At 37.1% G+C, this 23536-nt stretch overlaps 2 protein-coding genes across 2 annotated transcripts in view; both read left to right on the forward strand.

Moving 5' to 3' along the window:
* The window catches only part of ADAMTS19 (ADAM metallopeptidase with thrombospondin type 1 motif 19), a 275937-nt gene that overhangs the window by 4148 nt on the left and 248253 nt on the right, over window positions 1-23536 (forward strand). The window lies entirely within an intron of this gene.
* LOC102405084 (enhancer of rudimentary homolog) lies at window positions 7288-15600 on the forward strand. The gene is made up of 2 exons (XM_044948520.2): window positions 7288-7303; window positions 14833-15600. The coding sequence occupies exons 1-2, from the start codon at window positions 7288-7290 to the stop codon at window positions 15207-15209; spliced, it is 393 nt and encodes a 130-aa protein (XP_044804455.2). The 3' UTR covers window positions 15210-15600.

Raw genomic sequence — 23536 nt, forward strand, 5'->3', positions numbered from 1 at the left:
GAAGGTGCACCCCACTCCAGTACTCTTGCCTGGAGAATCCCATGGACAGAGGAGCCTGGTGGGCTGCAGTCCATGGGGTCGCTAAGAGTCGGACACGACTGAGCAACTTCACTTTGACTTTTCACTTTCATGCATTGGAGAAGGCAGTGGCAATCCACTCCCGTGTTCTTGCCTGGAGAATCCCAGGGATGGGGGAGCCTGGTAGGCTGCCGTCTATGGGGTCGCACAGAGTCGGACACGACTGAAGCGACTTAGCAGCAGCAGCAGCATTCTTTTTAAATGCAACTCCTTTAGTTTGCACCAGTTTCTTCTCAGTAAAAGCTTTCTGGTTGTCAGTTACATGAAGAAGAGTAAATCAGGAAGTATACTTTCCTTTCCCCTCGCTCAATAGTGAATTTTTTCCACTTGTGCCTGAATTCTTCAACACCTTTTGGATTATTACATATTTGAAAGGTTCTAAAAGTCTCTACTGGAGAAGGAAATGGCAACCCACTCCAGTGTTCTTGCCTGGAGAATCCCAGGGACGGGGGAGCCTGGTGGGCTGTTGTCTCTGGGGTCGCACAGAGTCAGACAGGACTGAAGCGACTTAGCAGCAGCAGCAGCAAAAGTCTCTATGAAAAGGAAATAGATCATTAAGGAAAGAGTTATCAACTCTTGCAGAGTGGTGAGTATTTATGACTGGCCAATTCATTCTCCAAATATCAATCTAACTTGTGCTGTGAAGGGAAAAGTGGTTGAATGGAGATTTTGGTTATAGGTTCTGGTATTGCTTCTACTAAGTACTTAATGTTTCCGGATCCCATTTCCCCTATTTATAAAAAGCACAAATTGTGTATCTATCACTTAATGTATGACATGTTCTTATGATTTATTTTCCCTTATTAGTCTCTAATGGGGGCTTCCCATGTGGTACCATGGTAAAGAATCTGCCTTACAAAGCAGGAGACACAGGAGATCTGGGTTCGATCCCTGGGTTTGGAAGATCCCCTGTAGGAGGAGATGGCAACCCACTACAGTATTCTTGCCTGGAGAATCCCATGGACAGAGGAGCCTGGAGGGCTACAGTCCATGGGGTCGTGAAGAGTCTAACATGATTGAGTGACTGAACACACACATTAGTCTCTAATATTGAAAAATAATCTTATTTGAGCCATATATTAGATCTAATGAGCACATTAATAATAATACATAATTAAACATTTATTGAACGACCCTTTTGAGCAAGGCATGGTATACAAAGAGAATACAAAAAGAAGATGAGGAAGGCTTAGTATGTTTCAAGGAGATCCCAGTCTGGCTTGCCAGTCACAAATATAAATAGGGAAATAAAGTAGGTTGAGTTACGTACAAATGTAGGAATGTCCCAAGTGCTATGTGATACTCTCTTGTTCTTGATCTCTTCATTTTCAGAACGTTGTAAGATATCTAGTTTTTAGAGACAACCAGTAAAAGTCACTAAATAAAACTATGCATATGGCAGTGTATTCTGTTTTAAATAGTAATCTCTAAAAAAAAGTACAAGAAAGCAACAAATTAAATTCTGTGAAAGACTGAAAAAATCATGTTTGTTCAAAATTAACACTTAAAAAAAAAAAAAGCACACCTCAGCACTGGGCCAAGATAAACTAGATCAGTGCATTCCTTGCCTATGATTCTCTTTAAATGAACTATTGAAATGGCTCTCAGTAATATTTAGATTATTTTCCCAGAATGATAAAGAGTAAGTACTAAACCTTAAATTTGGAGTTTTATAAGTTTAGGGTTTTACATAGTAGTTGTTCTGAAAAGCTCTTGATACAAAATCTGCAGTCCTGTGTAAATTTCAGGTTTTTGAATTTACACTCTTATGTAAATCAAAGTATTCTGAGCTATGGCAAGTTTAGAACACATATATTTGGGAGCATCCTTTTTGGACAAGGAGCTTCACCAAGTACCAGTACAGAAATAGGAGAGGAGGGTATGAGGACGGGGAAAGAATAGTGCAGATCCAGGAGAACTGGACTAGAAGTAGAATCAGTATCCAAATGAAAAAGTAAGATTGCAGACTAGTTTCACACATCCAGTGACTTTGTTCAAGACAAACCTTAGGAATGACAGAGACAATATATTCTAAATAAATCTAAAGCAGTATTTGAAAAGAATGCCATCAGTACATCATAAATTTTGAATATCTCCTGAAAGACTGCAAACTGTGGATCATACCCTCCTCTCCTATTTCTGTACTGGTACTTGGTGAAGCTCCTTGTCCAAAAAGGATGCTCCCAAATATGTGTTCTAAACTTGCCATAGCTCAGAATACTTTGATTTACATAAGAGAGTAAATTCAAAAACCTGAAAACATATAGGTATTAGAGAACATGTGTGAATGGTGGCAGGTATGGCAGAGGTGCTGCTGCACACATGGGGACAGAGAAGGCCATGAACGGAAGGGGACCCTGGGATAGCAACCCTCCTGGGCTTGTCTGCCATCTAGTTGCGCCAAGCAACAGAGGCCAAATGTGTGTCCCTGGGCAAGAGCGGAGAGAACAGAGGTAGAGCTTTCCTGACATGTACATGATACCAGAGGACAGACAGTCTCCACTCTCAGAACCTGAGCCATTGGCTTCCTGCATCCAGTAGATGGTCCCACGTGGCTCTCCAAATAACTAGAGGCAAGCTGGGTGAACAACAGATGGGTGAACAGGAAACCATAAAGAGAGGAGCTGACACCTATGAATATCACACTCTTAAGAAATCATATAAAAGAGGGTCATCAAACTGCTTGATTAAAACCACGGAGCAACAATCTTAATAGATGACATAGCATACTTTAACTGAAATATAAGAAGGGATATATATCCTATGGACAGAGGAGCCTGGTAGGCCATAGTCCATAGCGTCACAAAAAGTGCTCCGGGCTGGTGCACTGGGATGACCCAGAGGGATGGGATGCGTAGGGAGGTAGGATGGGGGTTCAGGATGGGGAACACATGTACACCCATGGCTGATTCATGTCAATGTATGGCAAAAACCACTACAATATTGTGTAGTAATTAGCCTCCAATTAAAAAAAAAAAAGACACAACTGAGGCTACTTAGCATGCTTGGGATAAAATCCAGGACCAGTGCTGTCCATAAAAAATGATTAGATACAACAGAACTCACATTATATGATCATTAGAAATAAAAATTATATAGATGAACTGATAAGTAAGTTTGTGACATAGAAGGCAAACCTAGAAATTATCCCAGAATAGAATATAAAGGACAAATGGATGCAAAATACAAAAGAAAAGTTGTAAGCCATGAATCAGATCTAGATGGTCCAAATTTCTTTGGTGGGAGTTAATTTAAGAAAGTAAGCTAAAGGATAGAGTTTTTAAAATGCATACAAATGAGCCCTAAACATTTGATTCTAACATAAATCACCAGAATATACATTCATTAGCTAATCTTTGGGTGTGAGGCCAGATACTATGCCTTTGAATGTAGGTCAGCTGACTGGTACTCCAGGTGAGCCTTACTCACCATGCGCCAAAACCATTTTCCAATATAGGTTGCTATATTTGGAATAAAAATTAAAAGACAAATGCAAGGCAATTTCTGTGTAGAACCCTGGACATTTGAAACTTCCAAATCCTGTACAGTTTCATCCCAAACAAAATTATAGCACTTTTTTTTTAAGCCACTTAATCTTTCTCTGGTTTTTCCAGAACTTTCATGAAATCAAAGACATGTTTTGCACTTCTATTTCCCAGACGTTAGTATTTAGGGTTTGATTAAATTATGTGATTACTAAATGTTGTGAATATGTGTTCAAACAACTATAGTTGATTCTTGGTGAACACAATGCTGACTGGTGGGAGTAATTGTGTGCAGCAAGACGAGGGAGGAATTAATTGCTGTGAGCGTTGAGCATATTGCATATGTTAATTCATTCAGTGATTTGAGGTGAATTAGCTGATGGAACCTGTGTTGGTTAGGTAGAGGGTAAGAGCTTTCTATGATGTCAATCAAATTTGCCCCAGAGATAAAGGAGGTTGCACACCTTCAGATGGAAGGATCAACCATTGAACTCAGAGTAGCATAAATAGAGACCCAAACCTAGACTCATTGTGGCAGAATATTAGAAAGTCAAAGAGAAAGAGAAAAATTCTATGTGTTTAGTAAAGGAAAGGTTATCTACATTAAAATGTATGAAGTTGATATGAGAGATTGAATTAGTAATGCTGGATGTGAGAAGGTCATGAGTTGATAGCTTCAGATTTCTGAGGAAATGTGATTTTGAATCCTGGATTCAGCCAAACTGCCACTTAGGTTTTTAAAGGGAGAATAAACTCATTTTCAAAATTGTAAGGACCGAGACTTTACCACACAGCACCTCCAAAAAGTTATGCAACAAAACAATCTTCCTCTAAAACCCTTTCCCCGGTTATTAGTATCCCGTTCCAGAGGTGACCGGGCTTCTCTGATAGCTCAGTTGGTAAAGAATCCACCTGCAAAGCAGGAGAGCCCTGTACAATTCCTGGGTCGGGAAGATCCCCTGGAGAAAGGATTAGCCTGTTCTCCAGTATTCCTTCCCTTATGACTCAGCTAGTAAAGAATCTGCCTGCAATGTGGGAGACCTGGGTTCGATCCCTGGGTTGGGAAGATCCCCTGGAGAAAGAAAATGCAACCCACTCCAGTATTCTGGCCTGGAGAATTCCATGGACTGTATAGTCCATGGGGTCGCAAAGAGTTAGACACGACTGAGCGACTTTCACTCACTCAGTCACTCCAGAGGTGACCAGGGTTATTATAATACTTTCTATTGTGTGATTCAGAGGTAATTGATTCGTAAATGAATAAAAGGTATATATAAAGAGCTTTGTAAAGCCACATTTATACACACACGCACTGACAGGCAAGATTATCACATATGAGTGCGTAAAGAGAATCTTCTTTCTTTTTTAGTTGTTCTGTTGTATCTGACTACAGAAATATGCCATAATCACCTTAATCAGTTCAGTGTGGCTATGTATTTGATTGATTCCAGTATGTTCCTGCTATGATCAGTGCTAAATAAATAGGACTCTGTAGCTATGCCATTTTGCCTACGTCATGTATAACCTTGTTAAAGGGCATGTGTGTTGGTATTTTGGGGCAAAATTGCCAGATTGCACCCCATGGAGGTGGGTGCTGCTTTACTTTCTGAGGTCAGCAGAGAACCAGAGTCCATCTTTCACATATGCTGTCACCAGCATGGGTATTATTAAACATTTTGATCCTTGTAAAATCTAATAGGCAAAGAAATGAAGTTATCTCAAACTAGTTTTAATTTGCATGTTTTTGTATTATGGTGTGACTGACCATCTCCACATTTTTTTCTCATTTTCTATCCTGTAAATTTTGTGTTCATATTCTTCTACTCATTTTTTGTTAGGTTTTTGGTCTTTTTCATTTCTAATTCCAGGCTCTTTTTCTATTAGTATTTTAAAAAGAAAGGCTAATGACAAAATACTACAAGCTGAGTAGAGACAGTTTAAAAAATACATAAATTTACAAGTCATCTGTAATCTTACCATCCATAGATAAGTGAATATGCCGAAAAGGAAATATAAATATTGAATGGAAATTCACTGTTTTTTCAAATGTATAGGGAAGCAGGGAGAGAAAATTTCTTCAGTAACCGTTTTTGATTCATAGATTGGCACAGACTATGAAGATAAATAATATCCAGTGGGCATGCTTGGGGAACACAAACTTATACATTGTAGGGAAGTAAATTGGGTAGATCTTGTATGTATTTAAATTTTGGACATGCTTATATTTCAGCAATTGTAGGAATCAGTGTTAGAGGAATATTCACATATAAGCAAAAGATTTATATATAAGCCTATTCATTGCAGCATCGTTCCTTGTTTCAAGGTCTTTATAGTTTTTAAGGAACCGTCACTTTGCCTCAACTTGTCCTGCCTGTCTTTTGCACAGTTCTTTGACTTAGTGTTCAGTGTTTTATCAACTGTAAATGCACATCTCCTTAAGACATCCTATGATTTTCCAGTTTAAAAGTTAGAACGCCATGGGTGATCATGTTTCTGTTGACAGTGACACTGGAAGAAGTTTCTATACTTAGAGTGGCCAAATGCAGATACTCTGGTCTTTTTTAAGAAAGTGATACAGTGAATTCTAGTAAGAAGACTCATTGTGCTGATGGAAAAAGCAATATTATACATTAAAAGTTAATAACCCCTCTAATCATATGTTAATCTATGTCTTAGGGCCCTAAGAGACTTCAGGCATGGACCAGTTTTGTGAGAAGAAATTTTGTCTGTTTAATAGTATTTGTTTATTTGATAATATTTAATATGAATATACACTTACTTGAAATTTATTGGCTGAATCATAAAAGTAGTATACCTTTTTAAATTCAGGAAATTCTGAGTAGCCGTCTTAAAACACTTTTTATGCAGTACTAAAACAGAGCACATTTTTATTGAGCTCATGCACAATTGAATGTTTCCGCTTAATTACAGTTACATTTTTACCCAGATGGTTTTATGGCTTTGTGTTCGCAAAATAATAACTATCAGAGGAGTTCCAGGTTCCTGATAGATGGGAACCGTATTGAGTTAGTGAAGTAACCTTGATGGGTTTTAAAGCGATGGGAGAACCAGTAGTCCCTCTTGGATTATTATTTTGGGGGGGAGGATGTTTCCTGCAAGGAAATTTTAAGATTTCCTCAGCCAAGTGAGGACCATAATTTGATGCAGAGTGCATTTAGGGTGCAGCCGTTGTGAGCACATCATCTTGTCTCCATCTCATCTTTATTCTAATGCCAAGCCTTCGACTGAGAGAAGTGAGAAAATGGGAGCTCAGCCATTTCAATGCTACCCAGATATTCGTACAGCATTATTGCATGGTGGTGTTAGAAAGGCCCTTGGGAATTAGATAGTTTAGTGCTTGCCTTTTCCAGCTGATTTCATTTCATAATTAACGTCTATATATCTGCAATAAATTATTAACTGTTTCGGCTTTAACTCAGATGATCAGGGAATGGAGCTGAGGAGCACAGGCCAATTTTAGCTTTATTTAAGCAGCTTCTGCTTTCTTACAGCTTTCTAATTTAAAAAGTAAGACCTAAATATTTTTTTTTCCTTCAGAAGCATTTGAAGATCTTTCACTCCAGATTTTTCCTCTTCCCTCTGCCTGGCTTCACCTAAAATTTATGACCACTTTCTGCAGTAAGCCCACACCATCAGCTTTTGGCTCATACTTCTTGATGCCCTGTTTTTTAAAGTCTGGTGTGCAAACACCTGGATCGAGATCATGGCTTTGGGGAGAGGTACTAGGGGCTGGAAATTCTCCACTTAAAAATCAGAAGCCCAGATTGAGCCTCAAAACTAAGAAATGTATTTTATAAAAATCCAAGGTAATTATTATACAAGCTCAAATTTGAGGGCAGCCACGCTAGTGGCTCTAAAAACTCCAGAGCTCAGGAGCTTTAAGGACTGGATTTGCATGCATCAAACTTCATATCCTCTGTGTGTTGAATGAATTTTAATACTCTTTTACCTCCAGTTATAGTAAACTTGGATACCTCCTGTCCTTGCTTTAACATCTTTCCAGGAACCCACTCAGATGCCATTGAGCTAGATAGGATTTTATGACTCAGTTATTCAATAGTCTATAAGTGTGAACTAGTTGGGAGATGATATAATGGGACCTAAATGCTAGTATGAACGTTTTTCTACTCTTTAGGTGAAAAAGTATTCAGAAGTTGAAACTTACTTCCTATTTTAGAATTTAGAAGTAAATAGAACTGAATTATTTCAACAGTTTTATGGATAATACGTTGTTCAGTTGCTCAGTCGTGTCTGACTCTTTGTGACTCCATGGACTGCAGCATGCCAGGCTTCTGGGTCCTTCACTATCTCCTGGAGATTGCTCAAACTCATGTCCATTGAATTAGTGGTGCCATCCAACCATCTCATCCTCTGTCATCCCCTTCTCCTCCTGCCTTCAGTTTTTCCCAGCATCAGGGTCTCTTCTAATGAGTCAGTTCTTCTCATCAGATAGCCAAAGTATTGGAGCTTCAGCATCAGTCCTTCTAATGAATATTCAGAATTGATTTCCTTTAGGATTGACTGGTTTGATCTCCTTGCAGTCCAAGGACTCTCAAGAGTCTTCTCCAGCACCACAGTTCAAAAGCGTCACTTCTTCAGTGCTCAGCCTTCCTTATGTTCTAGCTCTCACATCCACATATGACTATTGGAAAAACCATAGCTTTCTCTAGAAAGGAACGGTTCCTTCTCTAGAACGAGACAGCAAAAGAGACACTGATGTATAGAACAGTCTTATGGACTCTGTTGGAGAGGGAGAGGGTGGGAAGATTTGGGAGAATGGCATTGAAACATGTATAATATCATGTATGAAACAAGTTGCCTCAGTGAAGTAAGCCAGGAAGAAAAACACCAATACAGTATACTAACACATATATATGGAATTTAGAAAGATGGTAACAACAACCCTGTGTACGAGACAGCAAAAGTTCACTGATGTATAGATCAGTCTTATGGACTCGGTGGGAGAGGGAGAGGGTGGGGAGATTTGGGAGAATGGCATTGAAACATGTATAATATCATGTATGAAATGAGTTGCAGTCCAGGTTCGATGCATGATACTGGATGCTTGGGGCTGGTGCACTGGGACGACCCAGAGGGATGGTATGGGGAGGGAAGAGGGAGGAAGGTTCAGGATGGGGAACACATGTATACCTGTGGCGGATTCATTTCGATATTTGGCAAAACTAATACAATTTTGTAAAGTTTAAAAATAAAATAAAATTAAAAAAAAAAAAATGCAAAACAAAACAAAACAAAAAAAAACAGGAACATAGCCCTGCTGACACCTTTACTTTGGCCCAGCAAGACCTGGGTAGGACTTCTATCCTAAAGAACTCTAAGCAGATAAAATTGTGTTGTTATAACACACTAACATCACTTCTTTGGTGCTCAGTCTTCTTTATGGTCCAACTCTCCCATCCATACGTGACTAACTGGAAAAACCATAGCTTTGACTATAGGGACCTTTGTCGGCAAAGTAATGTCTCTGCTTTTTAAAACATTGTCTAGGTTTGTCATAGCTTTTCTTCCAAGAAAAGCATGAGATTTATTCTGGCTTCTGTAATAAAATGAAATTTATTAGAAATAAAGGAAGAAACATATCTTCAGAGTGAAAAGGACCTAAGATACCACCAAGTTTAGATGTGGCTAAATGAAGACTGAAGCATATTGTAGAGGAATATTAAAAAGTACATGAGAAAATTGGAAACTCTTTTTGAGAGATTATCTGCACTGGAATGGCAAAGCAGTGTAGTTAGATTAAGACACTTTGAAGATGTATGAGGATTCAGTGGTAAACTATCTCAAATGGCAAAAGTAACCTAACATATCTTATCTACTTATTCACAATGCAAGAATTTGGATGTTAAGAGTCCTGTAAAACTCATTAGGGTTAACAGTCAAAAACCATTACCATGCCGAGTGGCCAGGCAGATAATTATATCAGCTAATGTGATTAGTGCAAATTGTGTATCTCTATTCATTCAGTTGGCTCCAGATATCTGCCATAAGCTATTAAAACGGGCGTGTGGGCTTCCCTGGTGGCTCAGATGGTAAAGTGACTGCCTGCAATGCAGGAGACCTGGGTTCGATCCCTGGGTCGGGAAGACCCCCTGGAGAAGGAAATGGCAACCTACTCCAGTATCCTTGCCTGGAAAATCCTATGGTCAAAGGAGCCTAGCAGTCTACAGTCCATGGGGTTACAGAGTCGGACGCGACTGAGCAACTTCACTATCGCTATCACTATTATAATTTGTAATTGAATGCATGTAAGAGCAACTAAAATGTGATAGGTACATTTCCATTATAAATGTATTATGTTACCAGCAAATATTTTAGCATGCCCAGTTCAAAGATAGGCAGTTCAATTATGGACAGGAACTTATGTATAAATAGCATAGGGTCTTCCTGTTGTTGTCTGGATGTGTGCTTATGGATAAATAGAACCTCAGTAGTTTATTACAACAAAATGGAAAGTCTGAGTAATTTATTGTGGGAATAACAATTATGTTTACATACACTTAGCAAAGTATAAGTCTGAGTAATTCATTGTGGAAGTATCTCTCTTTTAAAATTTAATTATTTAATGCCCCATGTTATTACTAACATGGATAATTGCATGTCTGTGTAGATTTCCAGTTAGAATTTTGTCACTTCAAAATAGATGGTTATAATTAGTAATGTTTTTGAGAGTATTAGCATTTTATGATGAAAGTTCCTACACAGAAATTTTTCTAAGTAAAACTTAATTATTTCTCATTAGTGAGATAGATTCATGAATATGTCAAGCTGATTTTTCTAGGACAAATCATTATTTAACATGTGACAATTCTAAAGGATATGTGAATGCTTCCCACGCAATATCTTTTTTCTGGTACAATTTACATACCATAAATTCATCCCAATATGCAACTCAGTGACTTTTTTGTCTGTTTACAGAACTTCACAACCATCTCCACAATTCAGTTTTACAACATTTCTTTCACCCCAGAGGTGTCCCTCATAGCCATTTGCAGTCATTCTGCTCCAACCCCTAGTCCCAGGCGGCTATTCATCTGCTTTTTCTTTTATAGATTTACTTTTACATTTCATGTAAGTTAAATCATATAAAATTTGGTCTTTTGTGTCTGGCTTCTTAAACCTAGCATAATATGTTTGAGGTTCATCCTTGTGGTAGCATGGATCATTAGTTCATTTTTTTTTTTTGCTGAATCGTAAGTCATTCTTTATTCATTTGTCACTTGATGTGCATTTGATTGTTTCTACTTTTTTGCTATTATGAATGATACACAAATATGTATAAGTCGTTGTGTAGATACATATTTTCATTCCTGTTGGATAGGTACCTAGGAGTGGAATTGCTGGGTCATATGGTAAAGTTAATGTTTAATATTTTAAGAAACTGCCAAATTCTTTTACAAAATATTGCACCTGTTTACATTCTCACCAGCAATTATTAGGATTCCAGTTTTTCTACATCCTCATCAAAACTTTTTATTATCTCTTTTTGATTAAAACTATTTTTGTGGCTGTGCAATGGTAATGTGATTTAAATTTGCATTTCCTAATAACCATGTTGAGGAGATTTTAATGTACCTTTTCATAGCTATTCATATATTGTCTTTGGTGATGTCTTTTGCCAGTTTTAAATTGGTTTTTAAAAAATTTTCGTCTTTCTGTTTAGTTTTCAGAGTTCTTTGTATACTCTAGTTGTAAAATCCTTTGTCAGATGTAGATTGTTCTCATGTCTATAGAGGTTTCTGTTCATTTTCCTAAAGATGTCTTTCAAAGATAATTTTTATAGATTTTGAAAAAGTCCAATATCTTTTTTTTTTTCCTTTTATGGAATGTACTCTTAGTGTTGTAACCAAGAACTGTATGTCTAACTCCAGGTCACATAGGCTTTCTCTTATGTTTTCTTCCATAATTTTGGTTATTAAATGTAGGTCTGTGATGCATTTTGAGTTAATTTTTGTAAATGATGTGAGATAAGAGTTTGAATTAATCTCTTTGTATATGCATATTCAGTTTTCTCTCAGCACCCTTTGTGAAAAGACCATCCTTTCCTCATAAAATACCAGAGAACTTTTGTCAAAAGTCGATCATAAATGAGTTTACTTTTGTACAATTAACACTGTTTTTTTTAATCTATATGTTTATCCTTATGTTAATACCATATTCCCTTGATTTAAGAGGCTTTATATTTTTATTTGGGGAAATTCAACTTGGTTTCCTTTGTAAAAGTTTTTTTTGTCTATTCTGGATCTTTTGCATTTCTGTATAAATTTGGGGACCAGATTGTCAGAATCTGTGAAGCATCTGCTGGGACTTTGATAGGGCTTGTGTTTAAAGATAAATTTGGGAAGAGTTTCCATCTTATAAACAATACAGATGATTTTTCTGCTACCTGAAAATTACTATCTCAGCATTCATTAGGGGATATTTTTCAATATTCCATTGACTACTAAGGGGTAACATTAGCTACTGATAGCCTGATAGTGGACATGCTTTAAAATTCATAAATAATTTATGAGAACAGATACTCAAAGTCACTCATTTGGAGTGATATAAATAAAGCATACAAAATAGTAAATTATAAAGACTTATTAGTGTCTGTAGGATTAGGACATGAAAACACATCAAACTCTGATTTTTTTAAGTATTCTATTTAAGTGCTTCTTTATTTACTTATATTTCTTTTCCATGGGCTTCCCTGGTGGCTCAGACAGTAAAGAGTCTGCCTGCAGTGTGGGAGACACAGGTTTGATGTCAGAGTCAGGAAGATCCCTTGGAGAAGGAAATGGCAACTCACTCCAGTATTCTTGCCTGGAGAATCCCATGGACGGAGGAGCCTGGCAGGCTACAGTCCATGGGGTTGTAAAGAGTCAGACATGACTAAGTGACTTCTCTTTCTTCTTTTTCTTTTGTTTATTTATTTTCTTTTCCATATAGTTAGTTCCCTGGGCTATACAGTGGGCCCTTGTTTATCCATTCTGTGTATAGTAGTTTACATATGTTAATCACAAACTCCCAGTTTACTCTCCCACTTCGCAATTTTCCCCTTGGCAATCATGAGTCTGTTCTCTATGTCTGTGAGCCTGTTTCTGTTTTGTAACTAAATAAGTCATTTTCTGTCATATTTTAGTTTCTACATATACGTGATATCATATGATATTTGTCTTTCTCTGACTTCACTTAGTGTGATTATCTCTAGGTCCATCCATGTTGCTGCAAATGGTATTATTTCACTGTTTTTTAATGACTGAATAGTATTCCATTGTAAGTATGTACTGCACCTTTTTTCTCCATTCCTCCGTTGATGGGCATTTTTGTTGGTTCCATGTCTTGGCTATTCTAAGTATTGCTGCTGTGAACATTTCAGTGCATGTATCTTTTCAAATTATATTTTTGTCCAGAGGTATGTTCAGGATTGAGGTTGTGGATCATATGGTAACTCTATTTTTAGTTTTTGAGGTATGTTCATACTGTTTTCCATAGTGGTTGCACCAATTAACATTCCTGTCAATAGTGTAGGAGGGTTCCCTTCTTTCCACACCCTCTTCAGCATTTATTATTTGTATAATTTTTAATGATGACCTTTCTGACTGGTGTGAGGTGATACCTCACTGAAGGTTTGATTTGCATTTCTCATAATTAGCAATGTTGAGCATCTTTTCATGTGCTATTTGGTCATCTGTATGTCTTCTTCAAAGAATGTCTATTTAGGCCTTGTGTCTTTTTTTAATTGGATTGTTTGTTTTCTTGTTTTTGAGTTATTATTGAGTTTGTATATTTTGGAAATTAAACTCTTGTCAGTTATATAATTTGTAAATATTTTCTCCTAGTCTGTAAGTTGTCTTTTCATTTTCATTTCATAAAATGAAAAGATGGTTCCCTTTGCTGTGCAAAAGCTTTTAAGTTTGATTAGGTCCCATTTGCTTATTTTTGCTTTTATTTCTATTGCCTTGGAAGACTAATCTAAGAAAATATTGGTACAATTTATGTTGGAGAATGTTTTGCCTGTGTCCTCTTCTAGGAGTTTATGTTTCATATTTAAATTTTTAAGTCATTTTGAGTTTATTTTTGTGTATGGTATGAGGATGTAAGACTCAAGTATTGTTTCATATATTCCACTACTTTGAAAAACACCAAAGTTGTAGGTTCATGGTTCAAATCAAGTTAACAAATAAATACAAACAAATCCAAATCAACCTTTTCAGGAAATAGATTTTAGTCACAGATTTTTGGAGTTATTCTCTAAATGTAAATTGTATACAAATTATTGTGTGTGTTTAAACAGCCCCAAATTCTAAAATTGCACTTTTTTTGCTTAATAGCTATATTTTTATTTTTTTAGTTTTTGAAGTATAGTTGATTTACAATGTGTTAGTTTCAAGTGTACCACAAAGTGATTCAGTGATTTTTTTTTGCAGACTCTTTTCCATTATAGGTTATTACAGGATATAGAATATAATTCCATGTGCTATACAGTAGGTCCTACTATGTAAAAAATAGATGAATAACAAAAATCATTTATTTTATATACAGTTGTGTGTATCTTACATTTTCCTAAAATTGTACCTTTTATTAAAAACCAAAGCAGTAGGCTTTCTCTGTTATTGTGACTTTGGAGAGATGCCTGCCAGCTGTAGCAATCATGATTGGGAAAATGTTAGGGAAATAAAGTCCCTTAAATAGTTATCTATTAGATATTAATTTAATAATATTACACAGAAGGCTACTAAAGTATTTTGTTAATTCCAGTAGATTCCTTTCCACATTTTAGCAACTCTTAACATTAGGATTGTGTCATAACACTGATAGCATCTTAGGACTGATGAAATTTGATATGAAAGCAAATGGGGAACTGGTGTCATTTTAGGAAGTGAACACTTATGAAGGCCTAATGGTGCTGCTATCCTAGAAAAACAGCTCAGAAAGTAAAAGGGAATGATATCCAAATGGTTCATTGAAATCTTTGGTTTTGAATAATAATACAGAGAGATGTAGACAGGAAACCTTTATAGTTTGTTTTTTCAAATGTGCTTAAATTTCTTCTGCTTTGTCAGGGTTGAACCGAATTCCTGTAAATCTTATATCAACTCTAAACTTTAGGGAATAAAGTGATAGCCCAAAAATTCTATCAGGAGAGATGTTTTTGGAGTGTTCAGAGGAAAATGAACAAGACATACATATAGATATCACTTGGAAGTTGTGTCCAAATCTTAGCTGGGGAAATGGTGAATTAAAGAAATACAGTATTGGTGTGTGGCCGCGGAGTCGGCATCGACTGCAGCGGGAGACTTTGGCGCGTTGTCTCACACCATCTTGCTGGTACAGCCTACCAAGAGGCCAGAAGGCAGAACTTACGCTGACTATGAATCTGTGAATGAGTGTATGGAAGGTGTTTGTAAAATGTATGAAGAACATCTGAAGAGAATGAATCCCAACAGCCCCTCTATCACATATGATATCAGCCAGTTGTTTGATTTTATTGATGACCTGGCAGACCTCAGCTGCCTTGTTTACCGAGCTGATACCCAGACATACCAGCCTTATAACAAAGATTGGATTAAAGAGAAGATCTATGTGCTCCTTCGTCGACAGGCCCAACAGGCTGGGAAATAGTTGAGTTTGCAAGCATTAGGGGGACGGGGGTGGGCTTGGAACACAGGTGTGTGCAGTGTGCTGTAGTGGAAGTTTTGTATTATAGTTATCCTGTTTCCATTTTGGTATACCCTACCCAGAATTGAATGTATTAGATAAAATGTGATGATCTTGTTCAATCTGAAAACCCCTTTGCCCCCCCTTTTTTTTTACTTAAACATTTTTATGATGATTTAGATGGAAGTTGGTTTTTGTCAGTTAACGTTGGTTCCAGTCCCTCAAACTGTTCATACCTGTTTTATAACATCCACTGTACTAATCCTCCTTCAAGTTGGGGTGGGGAGTGGAGGCGCAGTTTAGTTACGTCCTCAAGATAAAGTCTTGGTGAAAAACAAATAAATGTTCTTTAGTTTAAAAAAAAAAAAAAAGAAAAGAAATACAGTATTTGATTACTAACTCAATTCCCATAATTGTTTATTTTGCATTTTTAGTTTCTATGGCACCTACTCTTGTCAGATCTCAAGAGCTTACATATCTATGTGAATTGACAGGACCTTCTTTTGAACGGGGTCATTGGGTGGAAAGATACAAGAGAAGAAGTACATTCACTGATTCATATTAAGAATGTGTTTTAAGCTTGAGACTATGAAAGCCCCTTATTTTATTTGAAATGCTTTTGATTTAAGATACTAAAGCATCCTTGGAGACAGCCTAACACTGCACATTAATATGGTTTAAAATGTCTCCAAACCTTTGCCTATATTTAGCTCAGTTGTAGTATTTTAGTAAGTGTTCTAATAACTTGGCTGTTCTTGCCTTTGGCTGTGGAGTCTCCACAAGTGCATAGTGTCCAATTTGGGGGTGCTTGGGCACATGGTCTTACGTGTTCTGAACCTATTAATAACTCACCATAGGCTTGTAAGAGAGAGAATACATCAGACTCTATATTGGAACTGCATAATCGACTGTCTACTTCATCCTTCTCCCATTTCTTTCCATTACCTATTCCTCTAGAAGATACACATTCAGTCCTGTGTTAAAACTTATATCTCCTCCGATTCCTTTAGTTCTGAAGTAGATTTCAATAAATTAGTCTTGGAGAGGTAAAAAATAATACAATATAAATAAAAGAGAAAAATATAAATGGTTATAACTGATAATAACATTGGTTTAAAAGTACATTACAGCTTATAAATTACATGTACAAAATCTTTTGGTTTGTAGTATTTCTACACAGTCTTAGAAAATAAATGACTTGCTCAAATAGATACATATAAATCTAGTTTTTATTAACTGAATTATATTTTAAAGGCCCTTTAGGATGTACCTAGGTAATGAAAACAGATTGTGATTTTTTTTGTAAATAAAATAATAATCTGGGCTTCCCTGGTGACTCAGGGGTAAAGAATCAGCCTGCCAATGCATAATTCAATTCCTGGTCTGGGAATATCCCACATGCTACAGAGCAACTAAGCCTGTGTGCCACAACTATTTATCCTGTGCTCTAGAGTCCAGAACAACTGCTCAGTCCACTAATGCAGCTACTGAAGCCCATGTGCCCTAAAGCCCATGCTCTGCAACACGAAAAGCCACTGCAATGAGAAACCCGTGCACTAAAGAGTAGCCCCTGCTCACTGCAACTAGAGAAAAGCCTGAGCTGCAGTGGAGACCCAGCACAGCCAAAAATAAATAAACAAATAAAAAACAAACCCTAACTTAGTATCACTTTCTTAGAGCAGATCTGTCTTGGAAAATGCCTGATACTTTTTACCTTTAAATACTTTTGAATCTACTCATTTTATTCAATTTGAAAGTATCCTTAAACTTTATATATGAAAAATTGGGAGAGCTTTCTATGCCAGGGCTATGGTAGATAGTGAATGATAAGAAGTATACCTGCAAGAAAGAGAAAAGGTACTAGAGTCTCCCACTAACTATACCTACAAGGTCAGGAAGCAAGTGATATCTTCACCTTTTCCCCTGTGAAATTAATAAAGATCAGTAAATGGAGATGCTGCTATTTCTGTTTGCATCAATTGAAAGATTTCAGGCCCAAAATAAAAGGTTTCAGGCCTAAAATAGCTACTATCGTTTAAGCACTCAGTTCAAGTCAGTTCAGTTGCTCAGTCGTGTCCGACTCTTTGTGACCCCATGGGTCGCAGCACGCTAGGCCTCTCTGTCCATCACCAACTCCCGGAGTTCACTCAGACTCACGTCCATCGAGTCAGTGATGCCATCCAGCCATCTCATCTTCTGTCATCCCCTTCTCCTGCCCCCAATCCCTCCCAGCATCAGAGTCTTTTCCAATGAGTCAACTCTTCGCATGAGGTGGCCAAAGTACTGGAGTTTCAGCTTCAGCATCATTCCTTCCAAAGAAATCCCAGGGCTGATCTCCTTCAGAATGGACTGGTTGGATCTTCTTGCAGTCCAAGGGACTCTCAAGAGTCTTCTCCAACACCCACAGTTCAAAAGCATCAATTCTTCGGCGCTCAGCCTTCTTCACAGTCCAACTCTCACGTGCATACATGACCACTGGAAAAACCATAGCCTTGACTAGATGGGCCTTTGTTGGCAAAGTAATGTCTCTGCTTTTGAATATGCTATCTAGGTTGGCCATAACTTTCCTTCCAAGGAGTAAGGATCTTTTAATTTCATGGCTGCAGTCACCATCTGCAGTGATTTTGGAGCCCAAAACAATAAAATCTGACACTGTTTGCACTGTTTCCCCATCTATTTCCCATGAAGTGATGGGACCGGATGCCATGATCTTAGTTTTCTGAATGTTGAGCTTTAAGCCAACTTTTTCAGTCTCCTCTTCCACTTTCATCAAGAGGCTTTTTAGTTCCTCTTCACTTTCTGCCATAAGGGTGGTGTCATCTGCGTATCTTAAGAGTTACTGATTGGTTTTTGCAGTAATTGTGTCAGGAAGGTATAATGCACCCATTTTGTTGATTAGGAAGTTAAACAGTTTCCCTAAGTCACCAAGAAAGGAACCTGGAAATCAGGTCCAGTCTTCTTGACTTCAAAGCTAATACTCTTCATAGAAGTGGTCTGAAGACTGAGTTCCCCAGAACTACACAGTTCTGAAGTATTTTCTTGGGAATTGATGTGTTTCATGTTTTGGAGAAAAATGAAGGGGCATCTTACGAGTAGAAGGTGAACTCCAGTCTCATCACGCTTTGGTGAGATCACATCTATTGTTTTCTGTTTAATATATTATCACTTTCATAAAACATTTAGTTTAAAAACGCATCCAAGTGCAATAAAGAATAGTTTAAAACTACTGGAACTTCCAGTTCCAGCATGATGAAATAGGAACTAGAAAATGAGACAAAATATATATGAAATCTGTTTTTTTTAGGTAGTTGGAAAAAGGTAGCACATGGCAGTAATCCCTGAGAAAAAAGAAACAAATGGAGAATCTGTGTGTATGTCTCAGTTTACAGTCCAAGAGAGGCTATATAGGCTGTAGCACTGAAAGACAGCAAAGGTAGAGTCTTTTGGTGAGTTGAAGAGAAAAGGTTTGGGTTTAACAGAGGCCAAGGAAACTGGAATTTGCAGAAGGAATACTAAAGGAGGAGCAGTGCGAAAAGTTAGCTGTCATCATCTACAGAGTGTTCTGTAGTATTTGAATGAATACGGATCTGATTGACATTTGTAGAGCATTTAACCGTACCACCCCAGAACACACTTTATTTTTCAAGTGCATGAAGGATATAGTCCAATATAACACTTTATTCTGAATCATAAAGTAAATCTCAGTCAATTTAAGGGGAATGAAATCATACAAAATAGGTTTTCTTTTTTAAATTTTTTTTTTAAGTATAGTTGATTTATAGAGTTGTGTTAATTTCTACCATTCAGTGAAGTGATTCAGTTATACATATGGATGTTTTTCTTCATACTTTCTCATTATGGTTTATCACAGGATATTGGATATAGTTCCCTGTGCTATACAGTGGGCCTTGTTGTTTATTCATCCTGTGTATACTGATTTGCATCTGCTAATCCCAAACTCCCAGTCCTTCCTACCCCACCCCTCACTGGCAACCACAAGTCCGTTTTCTGTGTCTGTGAGTCTATTTCTCTTTCCTTAGATAAGTTCACTTGTGTCATATATTAGATTCCATCTACAAATGATATGGTATTTGTCTTTCTCTTTCTGATTTACTTCACTTAGTATGATAATCTTTAGGTCCACCCATGTTGTTGCAAATGGCATTATTTCATTCTTTTTTATGACTGAATGATATTCTGTTGTGTGTGTGTATGTGTGTGGATATACATACACACACACCACATCTTCTTTATCCATTCATCTGTCAGTGAACATATAGGTTGTTTCCATATCTTGGTTATTGTAAATAGTGCTGCTAGAAATATAGGGGGCATGTGTATCTTTTTGTAGTATAGTTTAGTCTGGGTATATGCCCAGGAGTGAGATCGCTGGATCATATGGTAACTCTATTTTTAGTTTTTGAGGAGCCTCTACACTTTTTTCCATAGTGGTTGCACCAGTTTACATTCACACCAACAGTGTAGGAGGGTTTCCTTACCCTCTCTAGCTTTTATTATTTGTAGACCTTTTAATGGTAGCCATTCTAATGGCTACCACATTGGATGTGCTACCACATTGTCGTTTTGATTTGTATTTATCTAATAATTAGCAGTTATGTGCATCTTTTCTTGTGCTTTTTGACCATCTGTATGTGTTCTTTAGAGATGTATTCTAGGTCCTCTGTTAATTTTTTAATTGGGTTGTTTGCTTTTTTTTTTTATTACTGAGTTGTATGAGCTGTTTATTTTGGAAATTAAGCCCTTGTTGGTTGTATTGTATTTTGCAAATATGGTTGTATGGTTGCAAATATTTCCTCCCAGTCTGTAGGTTGCCTTTTCATTTTTTTGGTGGTTTCCTTTGCTGTGCAAAAGCTTTTATGTTTGATTGGGTCTCATTTTTTGATCATTGTTTTTATTTCTATTTCTTTGGGAGCCTGACCTAAGAAAACATTGGTACAATTTATGTCAGAGAATGTTTTGCCTGTGTTCTCTTCTAGGAGTCTTAGGATGTTATGTCTTATGTTTAAGTTTGTAAGCCATTTTGAATTTATTTTTGTCTGTGGTGTATAGGTATGTTCTAATTTCATTGATTTACACATTGCTGTTCAACTTTTCCAATATCAGTTGTTGAAGAGATTGTCTTGCCCATTGGTATATTCTTACCTCCTTTGTCAAAAATTAATTTTCCATTGGTATGTGGGTTTACTTCTGGGCTCTCTATTCTGTTCTATTGTTCTATATGTCTGTTTTTCTGCCAGTACCATGATGTTCAGATTACTATAGCTTTGTAGTATTGTCTGAAATTTGGGAGTATTATACCTCCTGCTTTATTCTTTTTACTAAGGATTGTGTTGACAAGTCTGGATCTTTTAGGTACACTTTAGGATTATTTTTTCTACTTCTATGAAAAATGTCATGGGTAATTTGATAGGAATTATGTTCAATCTATAGATTGTTTGGGTAGTATGGGCCTTTTAACAACATTAATTGTTCTAATCCAGTAGCACAGGATAGCTTTCCATTTCTTTGAATCATCTTCAGTTTCCTTTATTAATGTTTTGTAGTTCTCAGTATATAACTCTTTCACCTTCTTGGTCAGGTTTATTCCTAAGTATTTTATTTTATTTTTTGATGCAATTTTAAAAGGGATTGCTTGTTTACATTCCTTTTCTGCTGTTTCATTGTTAGTGTAAAGAAATGCAACCAATTTCTCTATGGTTTATCTTGTATCCTGCTACATTACTGAATCCATTTATCAATTCTAGTAGTTTTTGTTTGGAGTCTTCAGCGTTTTCTATGTATAATATCATGTTATCTGCATAAGTGATCATTTTACCTCTTCCATTCAATTTAGATACCTTTCATTATGTTTTCTTTTCTGATTGCTGTGCCTAGGACTTCCAATTCTGTGTTGAATAGAAGTGGTGGAAATGGGCATCTGTATCTTGTTCCACATTGTAGTGGAAAGTCTTCTAGCTTTTCACAGTTATTTATTGTCTGTGGGTCTGTCATAAATGGCTTTTATTATGTTTTTATGTGTTCCCTCTAAACCCACTCCAGTGTTCTTGCCTGGAAAATCCCATGGCCAGGGGAGCCTGGTGGGCTACAGTCCATGTGGTTACAAACAGTAGGACACGACTGAGCACGCACACACACACACACACACACTCCCTCTATACCCACTTTGGTAAGAGTTTTTATCATGAGTGGATGTTGAATTTTATCAAATGCTTTTTTTGCATTTATTGAGACTGAGCGCCGCCACCCCCCGCCCCCCCCCCTACCCCGACACACACACACACACACACACACACACACATGTTCCCACTATACCCACTTTGGTAAGAGTTTTTATTGTGAATGGATGTTGAATTTTGTCTTGCTTTTTCTGCATTTATTGAGACAATCATGTGATTTTTGTCTTTTCTTTCGTTAATGTGGTGTATCACATTTATTTACATATTTTGAACCATCTTTATGAACTTGGGATGAAAACCCATTTCATTGTAGTGTATGATATTTTTCTGTGTTGTTGGATTTAGTTTGCTTATATTTTGTTGGGAAGTTTTACATCTGTATTCATCAAAGATAGTGGCCTGTAGTTTTCTTTTTTGGTAGAATCTTTCTCTGGGCTTGTATCAGGGTGATGGTGGGTTCATAGAATATCTTTGGAAGTATTTCCTCCTCTTCAATCTTTTGGAAGAGTTTGAGAATAAACAGTGTAAGTTCTTTGTATGTTTGGTAGAATTCACCTGTGAACACATCTGGTCCTTTACTTTTGCTTGTAGGAAGTTTTATTTTTATTATTACAAATTCTATTTTGTTTCTAGTGATTGGTCTGTTCGTTATCTTTATCTTCTTGATTCAGTTTTGGTGGGCTTTATGTTTCTAGAAGGTTGTCCATTTATTTCTAGGTTGTTGAATGTGTCATCATGTAATTGTTTATAGTATTCTCTCTCTCTTTATTTTTGAATTTCTGTGGTATCAGTTGTGATTTCTCCTCTTTCATTTATTATTTTGTTTATTTGAGTCTTCTCTCATTCTTCTTAGTGAACCTAGACAGAAGTTTGTCAAATTTGTTTGCCCATTCAAAAAACCAGCTCTTGTTTTTATTGATACTTTCTAACCAGCCCTGGGATTTCCTTGGAAGGAATGATGCTAAAGCTGAAACTCCAGTACTTTGGCCACCTCATGTGAAGAGTTGACTCATTGGAAAAGACTCTGATGCTGGGAGGGATTGGGGGCTAGGAGGAGAAGGGGACGACAGAGGATGAGATGGCTGGATGGCATCACTGACTCAATGGATGTGAGTCTGAGTGAACTCCGGGAGTTGGTAATGGACGGGGAGGCCTGGTGTGCTGTGATTCATGGGGTCGCAAAGAGTCAGACACGATTGAGCGACTGAACTGAACTGAGTCTGTTTTAAAATCTGTGTTTTATTTATTTCCTCTCTAATCTTAATTATTTCCTTTCTTCTACTGACTTCAGATTTTGTTTGTTCTTTTTCTGATTCTTTTAGGTAGTGGGTTATGTTGTTTGAGATTTCTCTTGTTTCTTACAGAAGGCTTGTATCACTATGAACTTCCCTGTAAGAACTGCTCTTGCTTCATCCTGTAGATTTTGTATGGTTGTGTTTTCATCATCATTTGTCTCAAGATATTTTTTAAATAAGTTCTTTGATTTCATCATTGACACAATGGTTTTTTTTAAAGCATGTTGTTTAGTCTCCATGTAGTATTTTTCTCATTTCTTTATCTGTGGTTGATTTCTTGTTTCATACCACTGAGGTTCAGAAAAGATGCTTGAAATAATTTCTGTATTCTTAAATTTGTTGAGGCTTGTTTTGTGTCCTAGTATGTGGTCATTCAGGTTTCCCAGGTGGCACTTGTGGTAAAGAACCTGCCTGGCAGTGCAGGAAACATAAGATTTGTGGGTTTGATCCCTGCATTGGGAAGACATCCTGGGGAAGGGTATGGCAACCCACTCCAGTATTCTTGCCTGGAGAACTCCATGAAGAGTGGAACCTGGTGGGCCACAGTCCCTAGGGTCGTCAAGAGTCAGACACAACTGAAGTGACTTAGCACACATGCTTGCATGTAGTCAGTCACGGAGAATGTTCTTTGTACCCTTGAGAAGAATATGTATTCTGCTTTTTTTTTGGCTGTAGGGTGCTTAAAATATCAATTTAATATAAAGTGAAAAGTTAAGTCGCTCAGTCATTATCTGACTCTTTGTGACCCCATGGACTGTAGCCTACCAGGCTCCTCCATCCATGGGATTTTCCAGGCAAG

This window comes from Bubalus bubalis, chromosome 9 (assembly GCF_019923935.1).
Source record: "Bubalus bubalis isolate 160015118507 breed Murrah chromosome 9, NDDB_SH_1, whole genome shotgun sequence".
Lineage (NCBI taxonomy): Eukaryota > Metazoa > Chordata > Mammalia > Artiodactyla > Bovidae > Bubalus > Bubalus bubalis.